This window comes from Diadema setosum, chromosome 16 (genome assembly GCF_964275005.1).
Source record: "Diadema setosum chromosome 16, eeDiaSeto1, whole genome shotgun sequence".
NCBI lineage: Eukaryota > Metazoa > Echinodermata > Echinoidea > Diadematoida > Diadematidae > Diadema > Diadema setosum.
In genome coordinates, this window is record NC_092700.1 from 10,372,797 (window position 1) to 10,390,720 (window position 17,924).

The 17,924-nt window shown below is 37.9% G+C and overlaps 1 protein-coding gene across 1 annotated transcript; it reads left to right on the forward strand.

Annotated features, from left to right (window-relative positions):
- Positions 1-750: 750 nt before the first annotated feature.
- Positions 751-15,786, forward strand: LOC140240286 (protein dispatched homolog 1-like). The gene is made up of 4 exons (XM_072320070.1): positions 751-902; positions 10,822-10,945; positions 12,169-12,424; positions 13,232-15,786. Exons 1-4 carry the CDS (start codon positions 751-753, stop codon positions 15,784-15,786), a joined length of 3,087 nt encoding a protein of 1,028 aa, XP_072176171.1.
- Positions 15,787-17,924: the final 2,138 nt, after the last annotated feature.

Below are 17,924 nucleotides of genomic sequence, written 5' to 3' on the forward strand. Positions count from 1 at the left end.
CACAAAACAGGAAAAGTCCTTTTGCATCGCATACATGTTTACCATGTTTTTGAAAATTATTTCATCACCCTAAATAAATCTGATGCTTTTAGTTTACGCAAGTTTCGGTGTAGATTGCATAAATTACCTGTAAACAATGGTCGATTTGATGGAAACACATCACATTGTGATATGCAGTGCACACTCTGCTTGTCGTCTCACAGGAGATGAGTTTCATTATATTTTTGTTTGCCCTTATTTCCAAAGGGAGAGACGTTGTATCTGCCCCAAAAGTTCCTTAAAATTAGGTTTACAAGTGCTTTGTACATGACGGAGCTTTTTGATACCAAAAGTACCTCTCAGATGAAGAACTTAGCAAGATTTACTCGTCTTATCATGTCCCAATTTCTAAAAACACTGGAAAAGATGTAATTGCACAAGCACCATAGATTATATTCTTATTCTTATATTCTTATTATAAAAAAAGAGGATCGCAATTTACAATATCTTGATGTGCCCAAGGTCAGTGTCTGTTTAACCCCCCCCCCCCCACCAATAAAATATTGGCTAACAGACGCGTACTACGCCGTGAGTGGAAAACGATACCTTTATTAGTGCTTGAAGTTTCTCTTCAAGAGAATTGCGTGCTTGCTGCATACCAGTAAATGTTCGATGATTACTCCATATATCAGAGGCTTGTTGTCACGTTTTAGTCTGGCTTATATCCGTGTAGGTGATGCATGGTTGTCCGCTGCCAGCCTTTATGACGACATGGCCGATCTCTCCGACGAAGATGCGACGACTAATGGGGGCGCCCTGCGTTTAAATGACGTCGCCCGTAACGTCGTCGGAACTGCGCCAACTCGTTCAACGAGTAGTAATGGGTGTCACGTGGAGCAACCAAGGACGGGATTCTGCTATTGGTAAAGATATTTTGAGACTTGCATTAATTGCATACACCTCCATGAACCTACTTGCTGTGCCCATCAGTTCATTTACCTGATATCTTGAATGGTCATAATGATGACAGTACAGTGTATGTGTAATTATGTAAAATTATATGTGTGTCGTCTGTACAGTATGTCCCAAAAAATTACAATCAGATTTTTGCATTGATAACACTCATTAAGATTAAATTGTCTAAATGCTACTTCAAGGTCTTAAAATGTAACATCTTAGCTCTATTTTGCAGAAAACCCCATTCACTTTGGTTAAGCGGTCACAGAGAAATGTGGATTGTTGTAAATCATGTCATGAGTCTGATTCTTCCAAGTTTGGCACTTCGACGCTCTTGTGTGTGAATACAATAGACAGAACCTGGAGAGAAGAGATTCCCGACATCCCCTACAAAATTCCTCATTTCTCTTTGACCACTGAAGCAAATCGACTAGGGTTTTCATTAATATGTGGGCAATGAGTTATAGTTTCATACCCTGAATTAATTGTATTTAGATTGATTCACTATTTTTAAAGATATCATTGCGGAAGGTCCCGTTGTAATTTTTTGGGACATACGGTAAAATGTATGAACGTATGTATGTACAATACGTGGTTCTGAATTTATGCGGAAGGAGTTGGTTTGTATATTGGTTGGTATTCGATGGTATCAAACTAGTGCGACTGAAAACCTGAACGATTCATTTTTTGAAGGTGAGGAGATTTTGACATTGTTACGTCACTAAAGTATAAATGTATATATTTATATATCTATATATATTTATATATATATATATATATATATATATACATATACAACTTTAGTTAGCTCCTACACAAGTTTTATAGCACTACATGCTGCTACTTTGGATCAAATCTCTATTTTCCTCCAAACGTGGGTAGTGGGACATCTTTCTACACCTACTATAGAAGAATGTAGTTCATGTACTCCCTTTCTAGATTGCACGCTGTTGTTTTACAGAGATTGAATGTGTCTAATAGGTATGTCATGTATGCGAGGTCGTGTAGGATAAAAGTAGCAGGTTTACATCGATAAAATGACTCACGGAATGAGAAAGCTGTTAGGCTCAGCTGTCACAGCAGTTCGTATCTGCCAAGAAATTCATTTAACAGCCTAGAAACAAATTACGTTTACAGTGCAAAGTAAAGTCAGCAGACAGCTCGTTATACCATAATAGACCATTTCGTAATTAACTCATACACCTATATGTTCATTTTGGAAACTACTTCTTCTTTTTTTTTTTTTCTCTCATTTGGTCAGGCACTTCACTCGTTTTCCAAAGCGACTTAATGCATTCGCAAGCTTGCTCGAGGTAACAACCTATAGCATTCATGTTCAAATGAACTTGCGAAAACCAGCAGGCGACCAATGGGAAGCATCCAACTATTGCTTTGCATTGAATGTATTTTTTATTAAAATCTTCTTGTCAAATACTAGGATTTAATGAACACTTTACTGCTGTCAGGTGGATGTGTTTTAGCAAACACACTATTCATAGGAAGTTACATGTACGTGAATGATTATCGCACCAGAGATGCTTATCTGAGTGAATTTAAAAACTTACTTGCCTGATGTAGCAAATAACCATCTTTCTCCACATTCGATGAAACCACATTAGTCTAGCAGCCAGAAAGGGTCCCCGTGCACCCCCCCCCCCCCTAAAACAAAATTCTACGATATGTTCGAAGATCGTCAGAACCTGTATTTTCCGAATCCGGTTGTCGCCAGTGGAAAAAAAGGTTGCGCGCGCGTCTAATTTGCATATTTCTAAGATGGGCGCCGCCCGTTGCTAGGAGACGGATCATTTTTGAATAACTTTAGTTAGGAATAACAATTTACCATAAAAATGGTATCATTTTGAAGAGAATTAAATTTCCTACAAGCTGATACCCCATTTGATGGGATAAATAGATGTTGTCATGAAATATTAAGGAAGGAATTATTTTTTTAGCATTTTTCTAAAAAGATCCGGAATTTGGTTATAATGTTCTTTTCCATACATCTAATATGCATTTACAAATAACATTTGAATTTTCCTATAATTATCCCCCAAACATAGCTATTATCATGTGAAAACGGCTTTCCAATACATCAATTCCTTTAAAAGTTACACGACATTAAAGGGGATATGGTTCAATAGGTTTTACAGCAATATCTAAGGGTTATTATGTCTCCGCGCGCAATTGTGTAGGTTCTGTATGTGGGCTTTGTTGTAGATCACTGCTATCTATTGATCAAATCTCATCGAAATCGGCGAAGAAAGAAAGAAAAATTACACTTTCTATTCCTTATATGAAATAAAAATGTGTTTTTTTTTTCTATTCTGTGTTACCAAACTCAATCCATTCAGCTTCCCATATGAACAGTTTCTTGTCTTTTTGTATTCCCTCCAAGAACGTGAAATTAATCACAACTTATCTGATATTAAAAAGTTAAAGAAAAAACATTTACGTGACAGTTTCCTCTTATTGGAAGATTAAAGTGAAAAAAAAAGAAGAATCTTATGCTAAAAGCCCTAAGAAATAAAAAACTTGTTAAATGGCCTTTCAGAGTTTAAAATGAAACATGGCTATCTTATTTTTTCATAACAAAATGAAGGGAAGTATCTGTGTAGTTCATGTCGGCCCATACTGGGTTACATCATAAATTCTTCAGAAATGGTCCCCGTGCACCCCCCCCCCCAAAAAAAAAAATCTACGATAGGTCATAGGTCAAAGATCAAGTGAAATACATGCTCTCCTATTCATCAAATTAAACCTAGGTCAAGGAAGGTGACCATTCAACACATTTGTGACAAACATGCCATTATGATATTTTGCCAATTTTGTGAAAATGTAATCACACATTGTCCACATGTACTATAGACCTATTAGGAGAATCATGCATTATGGCGGAGGCATACCAGTCGTCATAGCGACATTTCTAGTTTAATATTACAACGAAGATTACGACTATTATTAGCAGTTGGTAATTAAGTGGTGTACGAAGACTAACTCAAACAATACATCATTATATGAGTGGCTATAATGTACAATTGATAAAAACCCAATAAATCTGTTTGTTTTTTTCAGGTTATACAGTGCGTATCAAAAAAAGGTAATCCAACTTTGGCGGGCTACTACTTTACAATTGTCAGCTATGGAGAGCTCAATGTTTTAATTCTAATGATATCACAAACCATCGAAAGCTATGCTGCCGGCTGCAAGCAATAACAAATTTACTTCTTGTATATTATAGAAAGAATGGCCACGCGAAAGTAACAAGATTAATGCTCTGTTACTGGGAATTTGAAAACAATAATGACATTGTTTCCATTCCTGTTGTGTCGTTGGTTGTTGACGTGTTTCCTTTCAAAGAGTGAAAGTAGTAGTAGTAGGTTAATAGATGTCGGCGTTAAAGCTTGTACAATATAACAATATTGGTCACAGTTTATTATTCCGAAGGTTCATTTTTTTCCCCAAAGGTTCGTTATTCCGGAGGTTCGTCATGATATAGATAAACGGGCCCAAATTAGTTATTGCTGAAAGCAATAACAAATTTACTTCTTGTATACACAAATAGAAAGAAAGGCCACGCGAAAGTAACAAGATTAAATGCCCTGTTACTGGGAATTTGAAAACGATAATGACATTGTTTCCATTCCTGTTGTGTCGTTGGTTGTTGGCGTGTTTCCTTTCAAAAAGTGAAAGTAGTAATATAGTAGGTTAATAGATGTCGGCGTTAAAGCTTGTACAATATAACAATATTGGTTACAGTTTATTATTCCGAAGGTTCATTTTTTTTTTCCCAAAGGTTCGTTATTCCGGAGGTTCGTCATGATATAGATAAACGGGCCCAAATTTGTTATTGCTGAAAGCAATAACAAATTTACTTCTTGTATATTATAGAAAGAAAGGCCACGCGAAAGCAACAAGATTAAATGCCCTGTTACTGGGAATTTGAAAACGATAATAACATTGTTTCCATTCAAAATTCAAAGTGGTCACCTTCCTTGACCTAGGTCTACTTGGATGAAAAGGAGAGCATGTATTTGGGGATTTTAGGACTTTAACTTGACTTTGGCTCTTTCATAAGTTTATTTTATATATTAAGTAATTTTCAAGGTATGGAGAAAAAGTGCAATTTTTGTATTGTGTTGAAAATTGTTACCATTTTCATCTGGCCTTTGACCCTAAAATTCATAAGAGAATCACTGTCAGGCAGAACATGCATAAATATGTACTAAGTTTCAAGATGCCATGAGCCACTTCCGAGACATGGAGGAAGAAGCAAGTTCAGCACTTTCTCTTGATCTTTGATCTTTGACCTTTTTGGCAAAAAAAAAAGAAATTGCCAGAGAATCTCTATTTTGGGTTATACATGCATACACCAAGTTTAAAAAAAAGTCCTGCTGGCATTGCATAAATATGAGGGAAATAGTAAAATTTTGAAGTGTTGCCCTTGACCTTTGACCCCATGAACCCCAAATTCCCTAGATAATCACTTCCAGTCAGTACATGCATAATATATACTATGTTCCATGAAGATACCTTGAACAATATCCAAGATACAGAGAAAAAAAGTAAAATTTTAACATTTTCACTTGACCTTTTCACATTTGACCTTAACCTTATCACGCCAAACTTTTACCAGTGAATTTTAATTGGGTAATACCTGTATACACTAAGTTTCAAGAAAATATCTTTAGGCATTGCAGAGATATGAGGGAAATAGTGAAATTTTAAGCATTTGACCTCGACCTTTTGACTTTTGACCTTGAGCATGTGCACCCAAAAGTTGATAGGCAGAATTTCACCCCCAATACATGCCAAATTTCAGGTTTTTTTTTTTTTTTTTTTTTTTTTTTTTGTTACGCTGTCCGCAAAATTCATTACGGACGGAAAGAAGGACGGACGGAAGGACGGACAACCCGAAAACATAATGCCTCCGGCACCACTTCTTGGCGGAGGCATACAAAAGAATCTAGATTACATAGGTGAAGTAATCTTTGAAGATATGTAAATATTGATATGTACGGTATTGAAACTGTCGTGTTGATTATCCTTATGGTACGTTACCACTCTCGTGGAATTCACTAAGCTGGGGGTCCACTTTCTCGATTCGCCCGAAATCGTGGTCTTACTCGGGGACTAATCGTGCTGATCATCAGATAATCAAATCTTGATGTCAGTCAAAGACATTGTGTTGATCGTAGTAATTTTTCGAACAGTCCAATAATTCTTCTACGATCAACACGATTACCACCATAGACCTCAAGATGTGATAAGCCATGATAAGATCACCACGGTCACTCGTAGACTAAGAATCGATTTGTGGTAGATAGTATACATGTATTAGCATATCGAGACTCGCGACAATGGCAACCTAGTGAAAGTGTTTAACGTGCAATGTCAATAATCTTGTGGGTATCGATAATGCACATTTATAGTTACTCTATCTAAAAAGGACCGGCGGACGAGTAGGGCATGGATATCTGAAAACATTGGATGGTGTATTTAATTCATGCATGAGTTAAAATGTTATTCCAGCGGAACTTACATGCGCTCTAAAAGTGGATTGCACGTCAGATGCGCCTATAGCAGATACACTTCAAATCATTTTAGCAACTAATTTCTGTGGAAAACATGAAAATATTGTATTCGTTGTGGTTAAACATTTACACTCTGAATATGTCTAATGTTTAACACATTAGTCATACACATACATCCTTGAACACAAACACACACAACACAAAAGTATACAAACCTGCATAAATATAAACGTGATATATATATATATATATTTATATTTATATATAGATATAGATATAGATATATTATATATACATAGTTATAGTATATACATGCACACATACATACACGCATGCATAGTTAATGTTCCCTCAGACATTTCCCTCATGTTTTATAGATCCATGCATTAAGGTCTACTTAACCATAACATTTTTTTTTCTCTCTCTCTCTCATTTTTGTATAATATTGATTATTAGTCACTCCTAACGGATTTAACAACCAAATTTACGTTGTATTGCATTTAAATCAACCCATGTAATAAAGTTAAGTGCATGAAATCATTTTTTATAAAAAAAAACCCACAGAATTTGAAACGACTGGATTTGACTTGCAACTATTCGTTTTTATCAATGCCATTCCTTGGTATTTGTAATCTATCTGTTAGTTTCTTGGCAATAATAAACGTATGAGCAATATGTTTAAAAACCATCAGGCGAACCACCAAAGAATGAGAACACGTATGTGCGATCTTATCTTTAAAAAATAAATTGATTTCATGCTAGAGCATGGTGAGAAATATTTCGCTTGTGCGGTATACATGTAACTCTTATTTCGACATCTAAATAAAGCATTCGAGTTTGATGTTCCATGAATGCATTAATGGCGTATTGAATAAATTCACGAAATTCATGACTGAGCTCATTTCCCCTGCATGAATGCCTGTGTGCGATACTGGAGGTGTGAGTATGTGTGTGAAGATGATCAGAAGAATGAGAGTTGATGAAGAGAAGTTTGATTAATATCGATATGTTGGAAACCCCTATCCAGGTAAGCCCGTTTCGGCCGTCATGAAATTACACCTCTCGTAAGGCCTTCATTCTATTTGATGAAAAAAGACGTAAACTAAAAGTGAAGCTGAGTAGATCAAAGGTGATAGCGAATAAAAAATTTAATTTGTTTTCATATTCCACAAGATTTAATGATATTTAATCAATAATTTGGATGTAAGAAGTGATAGGGTCTCATACTTGCAATGATTATTATAGTATTACACGCGTTACGCAAGTGCGGCCGTCGACATTACCCTTAAATTTCTGTATAACCGTATGGTATTGAACCTTTTCCCTTTAATGTCGTGTAACTTTTTAAGAAATTGGTGTATTGAATAGCCGCTTTCACAGAATACTTATTTATTGGGTTTAACTTAAGGAAAATTCCGATGTTATTTGTAAATGGAAATTAAATGTATGGAAAAAACATTGCTGAAATCTGTATTTCTTGGGAAAAATGTATTAAAAAAAATCCTTCCTTCCTTAGTATTTCATAACAACAACTATTTATTACATAAAACGGGGTATTAACTTGTAGGAAATCTAATTCTCTTTAATATGATACAATTTTTATGGTAATTTGATATTCTTAACTAAAGTTATTCAAAAATAATCCGTATCCTAGCAACGGGCGGCGGCCATCTTAGAAGTATGCAAATTAGACGCGCGCGCAACCCTTTTTTCCGCTGGCGACAAGCAGATTCGCAAAATACAGGTTCTGACGATCTTCGAAAACATCGTAGATTTTTTTTTGGGGGGGGGGTGCACGGGGACCATTTCTGAAGAATAGTAACCCAGTATGGGCCGACATGAACTACACAGATACTTCCCTTCATTTTGTTATGAAAAAATAAGATAGCCATGTTTCATTTTAAGCTGTGAAATTCCATTTAACAAGTTCTTTATTTCTTAGGGCTTTTAGCATAAGATTCTTCTTTTTTTTTTCACTTTAATCTTCCAATAAGAGGAAACTGTCACGTCAATTTTTTTTCTTTAACTTTTTAATATCAGATAAGTTGTGATTTTGGAGGGAATCCAAAAAGACAAGAAACTGTTCATATGGGAAGCTGAATGGATTGAGTTTGGTAACACAGAATAGAAAAAAAAAATGATTTCATATAAGGAATAGAAAGTGTAATTTTTCTTTCTTTCTTCGCCGATTTCGATGAGATTTGATCAATAGATAGCAGTGATCTACAACAAACCCCACATACAGAACCTACGCAATTGCGCGCGGAGACATTATAACCCTTAAAGGAGACCTCCAGATGATTTTCAGATTTTTACATTTGAACAACTATAAATTAGTTATACTGAGGACAGAGTTTCAGAATTTGTAATAATTGGGGTGAAGAATAAGAATATTTTCAAAATTTAGAACAAATTGCAATGAACATGGATGATGACATGGCAGAGTCACCATAAGAATGTATGAGTTGGGGCTCAAGGAAGCAGAACAAAAGAAGAAGGCATGCATAGATTATACACAGGTGAACTCGCAAGCAAGCTGTATTGTAATGAAATTACACTGCTACATTTCTGAAATATGTGAACCTCCTATGTCATCATCCTTGTTCAGTGTAATTTGTTTAAGGTTTTTCAAAGTATTGTTTCTCTACTCAAGAACCAAAATAAATTCCACAAATCTATACATGGAGTTGTCGATTTATGTACTACATGATGTGAAATTATGAAAATCGTCCGGAATGTCCCTTTAAATATTGCTGTAAAACCTATTAAACCTTATCCCCTTTAATGTCGTGTAACTTTTAAAGGAATTGGTGTATTGGAAAGCCGTTTTCACATGATAATAGCTATGTTTGGGGGATAATTTTAGGAAATTTTAAATGTTATTTGTAAATGCATATTAGATGTATGGAAAAGAACATTATAACCAAATACCGTATCTTTTTAGAAAAATGCTAAAAAACATAATTCCTTCCTTAATATTTCATGACAACATCTATTTATACCATCAAATGGGGTATCAGCTTGTAGGAAATTTAATTCTCTTCAAAATGATACCATTTTTATGGTAATTTGTTATTCCTAAATAAAGTTATTCAAAAATAATCCGTCTCCTAGCAACGGGCGGCGGCCATCTTAGAAATATGCAAATAAGACGCGCGCGCAACCTTTTTTTTCCGCTGGGGACAACCGGATTCGGAAAATACAGGTTCTGACGATCTTCGAACATATCGTAGAACTTTGTTTTAGGGGGGGTGCACGGGGACCCTTTCTGGCTGCTAGACTACATTCAATGAAACCAGGAAATTGCTTTTAACCAGAGATTTCAGGTTTTGGGTTTTTTTTTTTTTTTTTTTTTTTGGGGGGGGGGGGATATGTTTACATTTGTTACGGTTCGGTTCGCTCGTATAAGTTTTTTTACCGTGAGGGATTTGTAAGAATATGCATGCAATATTTCTTCATTGATGTAATCATCTATGTCAGTCTCTTCCTGATTGAAACAATTTAGAACAACTTTTTTCCATGTACGCACCTGCTTTCACGTAGAATTTCAGTCTTCTAGTTTTGTTTTGTTTTTTTCAATTGACTGCGTAGTGGATGGCTGTCAAGTGTTGATCACGGTTAACCCTAAAAAGACTGGGGGGGGGGCTAAAAGGCCCCCCCCCCCCTCGACATTTCGCGCGATTACTCTGCAACACGCAATGCTCTCGCCACGATGCTCTATGACTTTTTTTTTTTCGAGTTTGCCGCACATTTTGACACCAAATTTGTGACGCCCGGGGGTACGGTTCTGAAGTTACATAATTTTTTGTACATGCACGTGAGGCCAAAAATGGCTCAAAAATGTGATTCTGTGTACAAAGTCAATGCAAATTGAGTTTTTTCACATGGTTCATATAAATATGCTTATTTTTACTCTCAATGGCTAAAAGTAATTTGTTTTAGGAGTATTATGCTTCAAAAAGTGTCTGCCACAAATTTTGTTTAAAAAAACAACAAAAACGAAAGGTCGAAAAAACAAAGAAATACATAAGAAATCCATAAAACAATAAAATAAATAAGAAATTAATTTTGATACCGAATTTTTTTTCAAGTACATCTGCTAAGAATGCCACAAAGAATAAGTAGACCAAAAATGAGCACTTTTGGAGCTTTATTTACTGATTACTGATTACTAAATTAGCATAATTAATCAAAATAAAATAAAAGAAGACTATTTTGGAAAATTTCAATATACGATCTCGTAGATTACATCGCACACTACCGTATTGCAAATTTAAGCGGCGATCGCGCAATCCACGTTTGTCATTGAAAGTCTGTTTCTGCTTTGTTTGCTTCCAAATTCTAAATAAATCAGGTACTCCAAATTCATCGTGCGTTTCCCGGTGCTCTTTTGTCTCATCCTCCTCGCCCTGACGGCTGGCGCGGGAGCCTTTGTATTCGTCCGATACGACCTACCGTCTTTCGACAACCCGTTGAAGGTGAGAGGAGAATTTCGTTGGCAGAGTCATTGGAAGAGACTTTATAGGACTGATAGTCTAGGGCCCTGTTTCATAAAGCTGCTCGTGAAGTTACGAACAACTTACGAGCGACTGGTGATCAGTTCTGATGTGCTATACGTGTACATGTACTTATCAGAGTTTCCATAATTCAGCACAGGAACTGATCACTAGTTGCTCGTAAGTCGTTCGTAACTTTACGAACAGCTTTATGAAACACCCTCCCCCCGCCCCCCTTGGCCTGTTAAAGACAATATCTAACATTTGCAGATGAAACAGAAACCCAGTTTTAGTGCTTCAAAATAGTTCTAAAATGTGGCTCAGGGAAAGAAACAACCAATGGGAAATATCAGTCAGTATATTCAATGTTAATTGTAATATATAGAAATGTTGATCAGTGATCAGTAGTTTCTAATAAAATTGTTTCTAGAATAAATTATGCCATTTACAGTTTATTATCTACAGGTACGGTTTATTGAGAAAATATTGATATCTCTTTATGTTTTAGGCTTTATTGCAAAATTTTTATATGGTAGGGTGTTTTTGTGATACAACTGACCGACACATATGCATCAAATGTGATAACTCGAATTCCTATTCTTAAATTACTGCTCCAGTGGTAGACAATACCTTTAATCTCGTTGATGAGTCATAGCTATGTGATGTAAGAGAAAATTATATTTATGCCGTCTTTGAATGATTCAATGGCATGTTCTCACAGTAACGTACCACTCTACACAATTCCGCTGATAAGACGAAACACGCTACTAGGGCAGCATTTACAAAAGCTTCCTTACATGCGGGGGAAGGTGTAAAGGAAACGTTCCCCTCTCCTTCAAAAAATAATAATAAATATTATATTTTCCTATGAAACTCCCTCACTGCCCCTTCACATTCGAAATGCTGGAAGTGTAGATAAGTTTCAGTCAGTGCTTAAAACTTATCAATTTGCTCAATTGTTGTTTTTTTTTGTGATATATGAACATTATTGGTAATTATATGCTGCATTTTGATGTAATGATTTTTCCGTATTTATGCGCGTTGAAACGCCAGTATTACGTAGTAAGCATTATGTAAGTGTCATTTATTCTTATTATTATTATTATTATTATTATTATTACTGTTATTATTATTATTATTATTATTATTATTATTATTATTATTATCATTATCATCATCATTAACATTATTATTGAATGGTGCAGGGATTCGAGGCCCGAAAGACGGACATCAGGGATAGGACAGAAGGGTATCGAAAATTTAACGAAACTTACAACAGGTCAGATTTTGGCCAATTTCACACCCGACACAAACGGTCCTCGAGCGTGAGCGTGCCGGACGCCAGTGAATGGGCGCCGTCTCCAACCAATGTTGCGAGCGACCAGAGCAACAACATCAACGACACAGATCAGTCCAGCTTGTGGGAAGACGGCGGTGTGACTTATTCCTGCATCGATCCAGGTGTGTCAAGCAGTTTTGTTGCATGCGATGACGGTTTTTTTTTTAATCCATAATACTATTATAATGTCATTACAATCAAATTCAGTGTCATGCTTTAGAACACGATGCACATCCTCCAGTCAATTGCCTGTATTGGGCAATATATGGATTTTACAAGCAGTGGATGATAAAGGAGGTGGAAAAGAGAGACAAAAGAGAGAGGTTCTACCTCCCTGGTCAGATGAATGTTTTTCTTTGGATTCTCTCGGATAACATTCCCTTTAGTAATCATCATCTATTCTAGATAAAGGGTACAATAAAAAATTAAGCATAAATGAAATATATAAACAAAAAATGTAAGGAATGTTGAAAGGAAAAACCTCTATGAAGCTTTATTCAACGATTAAGAGCTTAAAATCTGATGCAAAAAAAAAAATCAGAGTATTATACAAAAATAAATATAATTAGCATGAGTTAGAGAAGACGACTATGGTTTGGAAATAGGTAGTGGTTCATTCTTGGAGACTTTCGCCACGATCGCGCTATTCATGGCCGACTCAGGCCGAGACTTTTTTTTTAATTTGGGGGTGGGGGGAGAGGCAAATAACCCTCTGGATGCTTCAACACTCATGTTCTGTTTTGATACCTTTTCTACGCTATTTTATTTGCTTTACCACTCCATTTTTTCAACATGATGTCTTCAACTCTGTAGTTGCAAATTCATTTCAAACAAAAAAGCTCAAAACGTTTCAGTCATGTGAAAAAAAAAATAAACAAGGATGCCTGAATAATTTTTCAACTTTATTATTGTTTTCCTTCATCCATTAGCGAATGCGTTACATATGCGGCTCGTCTTTTCAAAAATTGATGAGGCTGATTTCTTCAACACGAGAGCGATACACTCCATGTGCAACGTGTATGAGAAATACGTTCTGAAAAAGAGCCCGCGACAGTCGTGGTACGCCGACTGCGCACCACTGTCCCTTGGCAAGTATGCGGCTTCTTTGAACAACAAAGACTCTTGTGTGGATGTGGACGATGAAGACATCTCTACCTTAAAGGAGTTACTACGTGAGTGCTCCCCGTATTACGCAAATGGATCCCTATCGTCAGACTGCTTACATTCCGACTGCCCGGAAGTACCCATAAACTGCACCGTCACTGATGCCGTGTACAGCATCTTTCAGCATCTCCTCCCTTCTGGGTCTGCGAGGCAAATAGCTAATGGCCATTTCGATGCGGAGTTCACCATGATGATTACTCCGTTCCCAGACTACATTTCCCAAGACTTGTACACGGACCACCTCATGGGACACTCCCTGAGTGACGGCGTTACAAAAATCTGCGCCGTTGGAGGTGGTTTTAAGTTTGATGTCTTTTCCGACTTACTCCTGTCTGACCTGAAGTACATGGGAATTGGCATGGGCTTGATCTTTGTCGTTGTGTGGCTCTACATCGGGTCGTTGTTCGTGACATTCATGACAGTCCTAGACATGGTGATGTCGCTCGTGCTCTCGTACTTCTTTTATGTCGTTGTCTTTAACCTGCCATTCTTTCCCTTCATCAACGTCCTCGCCTTCGTGCTGATCATCGGCATTGGCGCAGATGATACCTTCGTCTACGTGGACATCTGGAAGAAAATGAAAGAGAGGCATAATGGCGACAGCGAGAAGAGAGTTGAGATGCTTCAGGACACTCTGCATCACGCAGCCGTGACCATGTTCGTAACGAGCTTTACGACGTCATCGGCGCTCTTTTCCTGTATCGTTAGCTCTATAACCGCCTTGAGGTGTCTGTCCGTGTACGCCGGCAGTGCGATAATTATCAACTTTGTCTACACAGTCACGTGGTTACCAGCCATTGTTGTTATCGAGGAAAAATACCTGCGGTTCAAAGCGTGCGAGGCGAGGTTTGAGGAACCTGCCAAATTTTGCCAGAGTCTGACAAAACCTTTGCGATTATTTTGGGAGAAGAGTATTCCGACTTTTGTCTTCAAGTTCAGGTACCTCTGGCTGACCGTACTGACATTGTTGGGACTCGGCGGAGCTTGCGTCGTATTTGTGAAGCCGAAGCTTCAGCTCCCCACGGAGACAGAATTTCAAGTGTTTGTGGCGAGCGATTATATGGAGCAGTATGACCAGGTTTATAAAGATATGTTTGAGTTTGAAGGAGGTGAGAGGAAGCTGCTATCACTTCTGTTCATTTGGGGTGTAGTGCCCGTGGACAATGGGAATTCGTGGGACCCAGATGACAATGGTAAGTTCATTCTCGATAGGTCGTTTGATGTCACTTCAAAAGCTTCTCAAGAGTGGCTTTTAGAATTTTGTCGAGACATACGGAATCAAACGTTCTATGACGGAAATGATAAGAGGAAGGAGTTTTGCTTCATCGATACTTTAAAGTCTTTGATGGAAAGTCCGTGTGAAGTTTTCGGTCTGCCGGAGTCCTCCCAGTGTTGCAGCCAATCCAACTTCCCATTCGAACCACAGGTGCTTCAGAATTGCACTTCCCTGTACGTGTCCCAGAACCCGTACAAATATGATTACAGTTTGCGCTTCGATGAAAGTAACCATATTTCAGGACTAATGCTCTCTTTTACAAGTACCACGGTAGAGTCGGTCGTTTACAGTAATATTAGCGAATTTTGGCATACGGTGGAAAATTGGAGTGATTCGAAGATACGGAAAGCACCGGTAGAAATGAGTGGCGGCTTTTTCGTGAGCGTAGGCTACGATCAGATGTACTTCTTCGATCTCCAGGAGAGTCTAGCAACAGGAACTCCGTTATCCATTGGGCTGTCCCTAGGTGCTGCTGCTACCGTTCTGCTCCTAACCACCAGGAATCTTCTGATAACGTTGTACGCGATGATGTCAATAGCCTGCACAGTCTTTGTTACGATCGGAAGCCTTGTCCTTATGGGCTGGGAATTAAACATCCTCGAGTCTACCGTCATGACTCTTTCCATTGGTCTTTCCGTGGACTTTACCATCCACTACGGAGTCGCCTACAGGATTTCGCCGGCTAAGGATCGGGCAGCACGCGCCTCTTGTGCCATGGAGCAGCTAAGCTCGGCCATAGCTACCGCGGCATTTTCTACCTTTATCGCGGGCGTGGTGATGCTGCCGTCTACCGTTCTTGCCTACAAACAGATCGGCACATTTTTATCCCTTGTCATGGCAATAAGCTGGGTGTATGCCAATTTCTTTTTCATGGCTTTGTGTCGAGCAGCCGGACCACAGGGAAACTGTGCTCAGATACCTTTACCGACGAGCTGTAATACTCGAGGCAGCGTCAGTAATGGTCCTAACTGCTGTCTTTGTTGCTGCAAGAAACCAAGAACCGCAATTATTGACCAAAGTGTAAATGGTGCCATAAGCCTGTAATGTACAGTTGTATATGGCTGAAAACCGGGGTATTTCTGAACTCTCTAAGTCGGTGGTTTTTGACTTCTTAAATGCATAGTCAAATTTCACACAAACTTGGGATGAGTCATTCTTCAGTGGTAGAGGATATCTGGGCCCTGCTTTATGAAGAGTTATACAGTAAAAATATATACAGTAGTTGATTTATATAATTAGTCTATGGCAGCCTGTGTGGTAAGGATATTCATGATCGATTATATCTTTTGATAAAATGGGGCCCAGATTCAAATGGTGCATTCCGTCCTCTTTGACCGCTGGACATGAGAGTGAGCCTCAATATTATATTTGTTTCTCACAGTGCCGAAGAATTACTGTCATAATGTGTTCTGTTTTTATTCCGACTAAAGAGTTGTCTTTCATAGCAGAAACATAGGATTAACCTATGTGGAAGATATAATTTTGGATTTGTCTGATTGTCAAAGTGAACACATTCTGGTCCTTTGTAATGCGTGATAATCATTCTATCAACACTTGCCAGGAACTCTACCAGGGAGAGGCGATTATAATGTTTACTAATTGGTTCAGGTGGCCCTCTCGGGTCCATGGGGCATAGACCCGGAAGTCCCACATTTTGAATCTCAATTTCTCAATTTGAACAACTTCCAGAAGTTGTACGGTGTAGAGCCAAGTCTGATGTTCGTGCAGTCCTGGAGGTATTATACGAACATCTGTAGGTATCTAGTGTACATCTTAATTCTTCATGACAGTCCGAGCGGCCGTGTGGGGAGGTAGTTGAGAATATAAAAGCATGAAATAGGATAAATCCGTTGTATTCTATTCAGTATCAGTTTCAGTTTTATTGTAGCAGGACACCTGCTTCAAGCTTAGGCAGTTCTTCAATGGGTCTGTGCACAATTAATATACAAAATGTTCATGGTATACGTGAAACACAAAACATTGGTACACCGCAAATCATCCCACCCTTGATCCTTTCGCACACAGGTGCATGTCCAATTGAAAGCTAAATATGTTTAAATCCTCCCTAGGATTAGGGGGGAAAAAAGTAAAATTAGACGTGCACCCCACATTGGTGTCTAGAAGGAGGACCCACGGCAGTGCCCCACACTATCAGAGCACAGACGTGACAGAGCTCAAGTTGCAGTTGCTACATCATGGGGTAGTAGCTGCAATTCAGTCAGTAATATAATTATTTTCAAAGGTATGACCAATTACTTTACTTACATCAGATAAGAGGAAAGCTCCCCTCTCCCTCCTTTATTCTCGTCTTTTGTGGTACATGACATTGTAATATGTCACACCAATCATGAACCAACTGTATGTTTGAAAGTTATTGTAATTCCCCATGACAGGCGATACTGTATAAGGACATGATTTGAAAAGTTATATCTAGCCATTTGGGGTTGTTGTATGGGCTAAATTTTTTTAAGAGGCAGGGCCTCATGGGCATGCACCAGTAGAGGTACATCTCATACAAATATCAAGGCATTAGAAATACAGAGTGGTGTGGTACAACGTGTACTACAGTTCCAAGATAAATGTTACAATCTTCGTATGGGAGAATCTGTAAGTCATCTAACTTGGTACGGTGTGTGAAGACTCGTGAAAGCTGTCATTGTTCCATGACTGGGAACACTTAGATATTCCTTCTTCTTTTTTTTCTTTTTTTTTTTTTGGGGGGGGGGGGGATGATGATAATAATGAAATATATATATATGTATATATATATATATATATATATATAGATAGATATAGATATATGTGTGTGTGTGTGTGTGCGCGCGCGCGCGCATGGTCTTTCATTTCAGCTAATAACTAATAGGGTTCAGAATGTGACATGAGAGGCTTTTACGTAGACTGAATTAATAGTAATGAGTAATACATGTATTGTGTAGCGCCGCCACTGTCGGGTGAGACCTGACAGCTATTTAAATGTGAAATGAGAGGCTGTTAATCGTAAATTGCATAATAATGAGTAATGTTTGTGTAGCGCCATCACGGTTAGATGACCTAACAGTTATTTCGAGCAGCTGTTGATCCTCCTACTTGATACGTCACCAATATTCAAATGCTCGTACATTTATGCGATACAAAACATCTCTAACCTCCATTTTTGATATACCAGAAACAATCGAATCGGT

Bases quoted from the DNA above. Each gene is read 5' to 3' on its own strand.
- LOC140240286 (XM_072320070.1), top strand. From the start codon at position 751: ATGGCCGATCTCTCCGACGAAGATGCGACGACTAATGGGGGCGCCCTG. The intron at 903-10,821 runs GTAAAGATATTT...TAAATAAATCAG, and splicing joins AGGACGGGATTCTGCTATTG to GTACTCCAAATTCATCGTGC. The intron at 12,425-13,231 runs GTGTGTCAAGCA...TTCATCCATTAG, and splicing joins TTATTCCTGCATCGATCCAG to CGAATGCGTTACATATGCGG.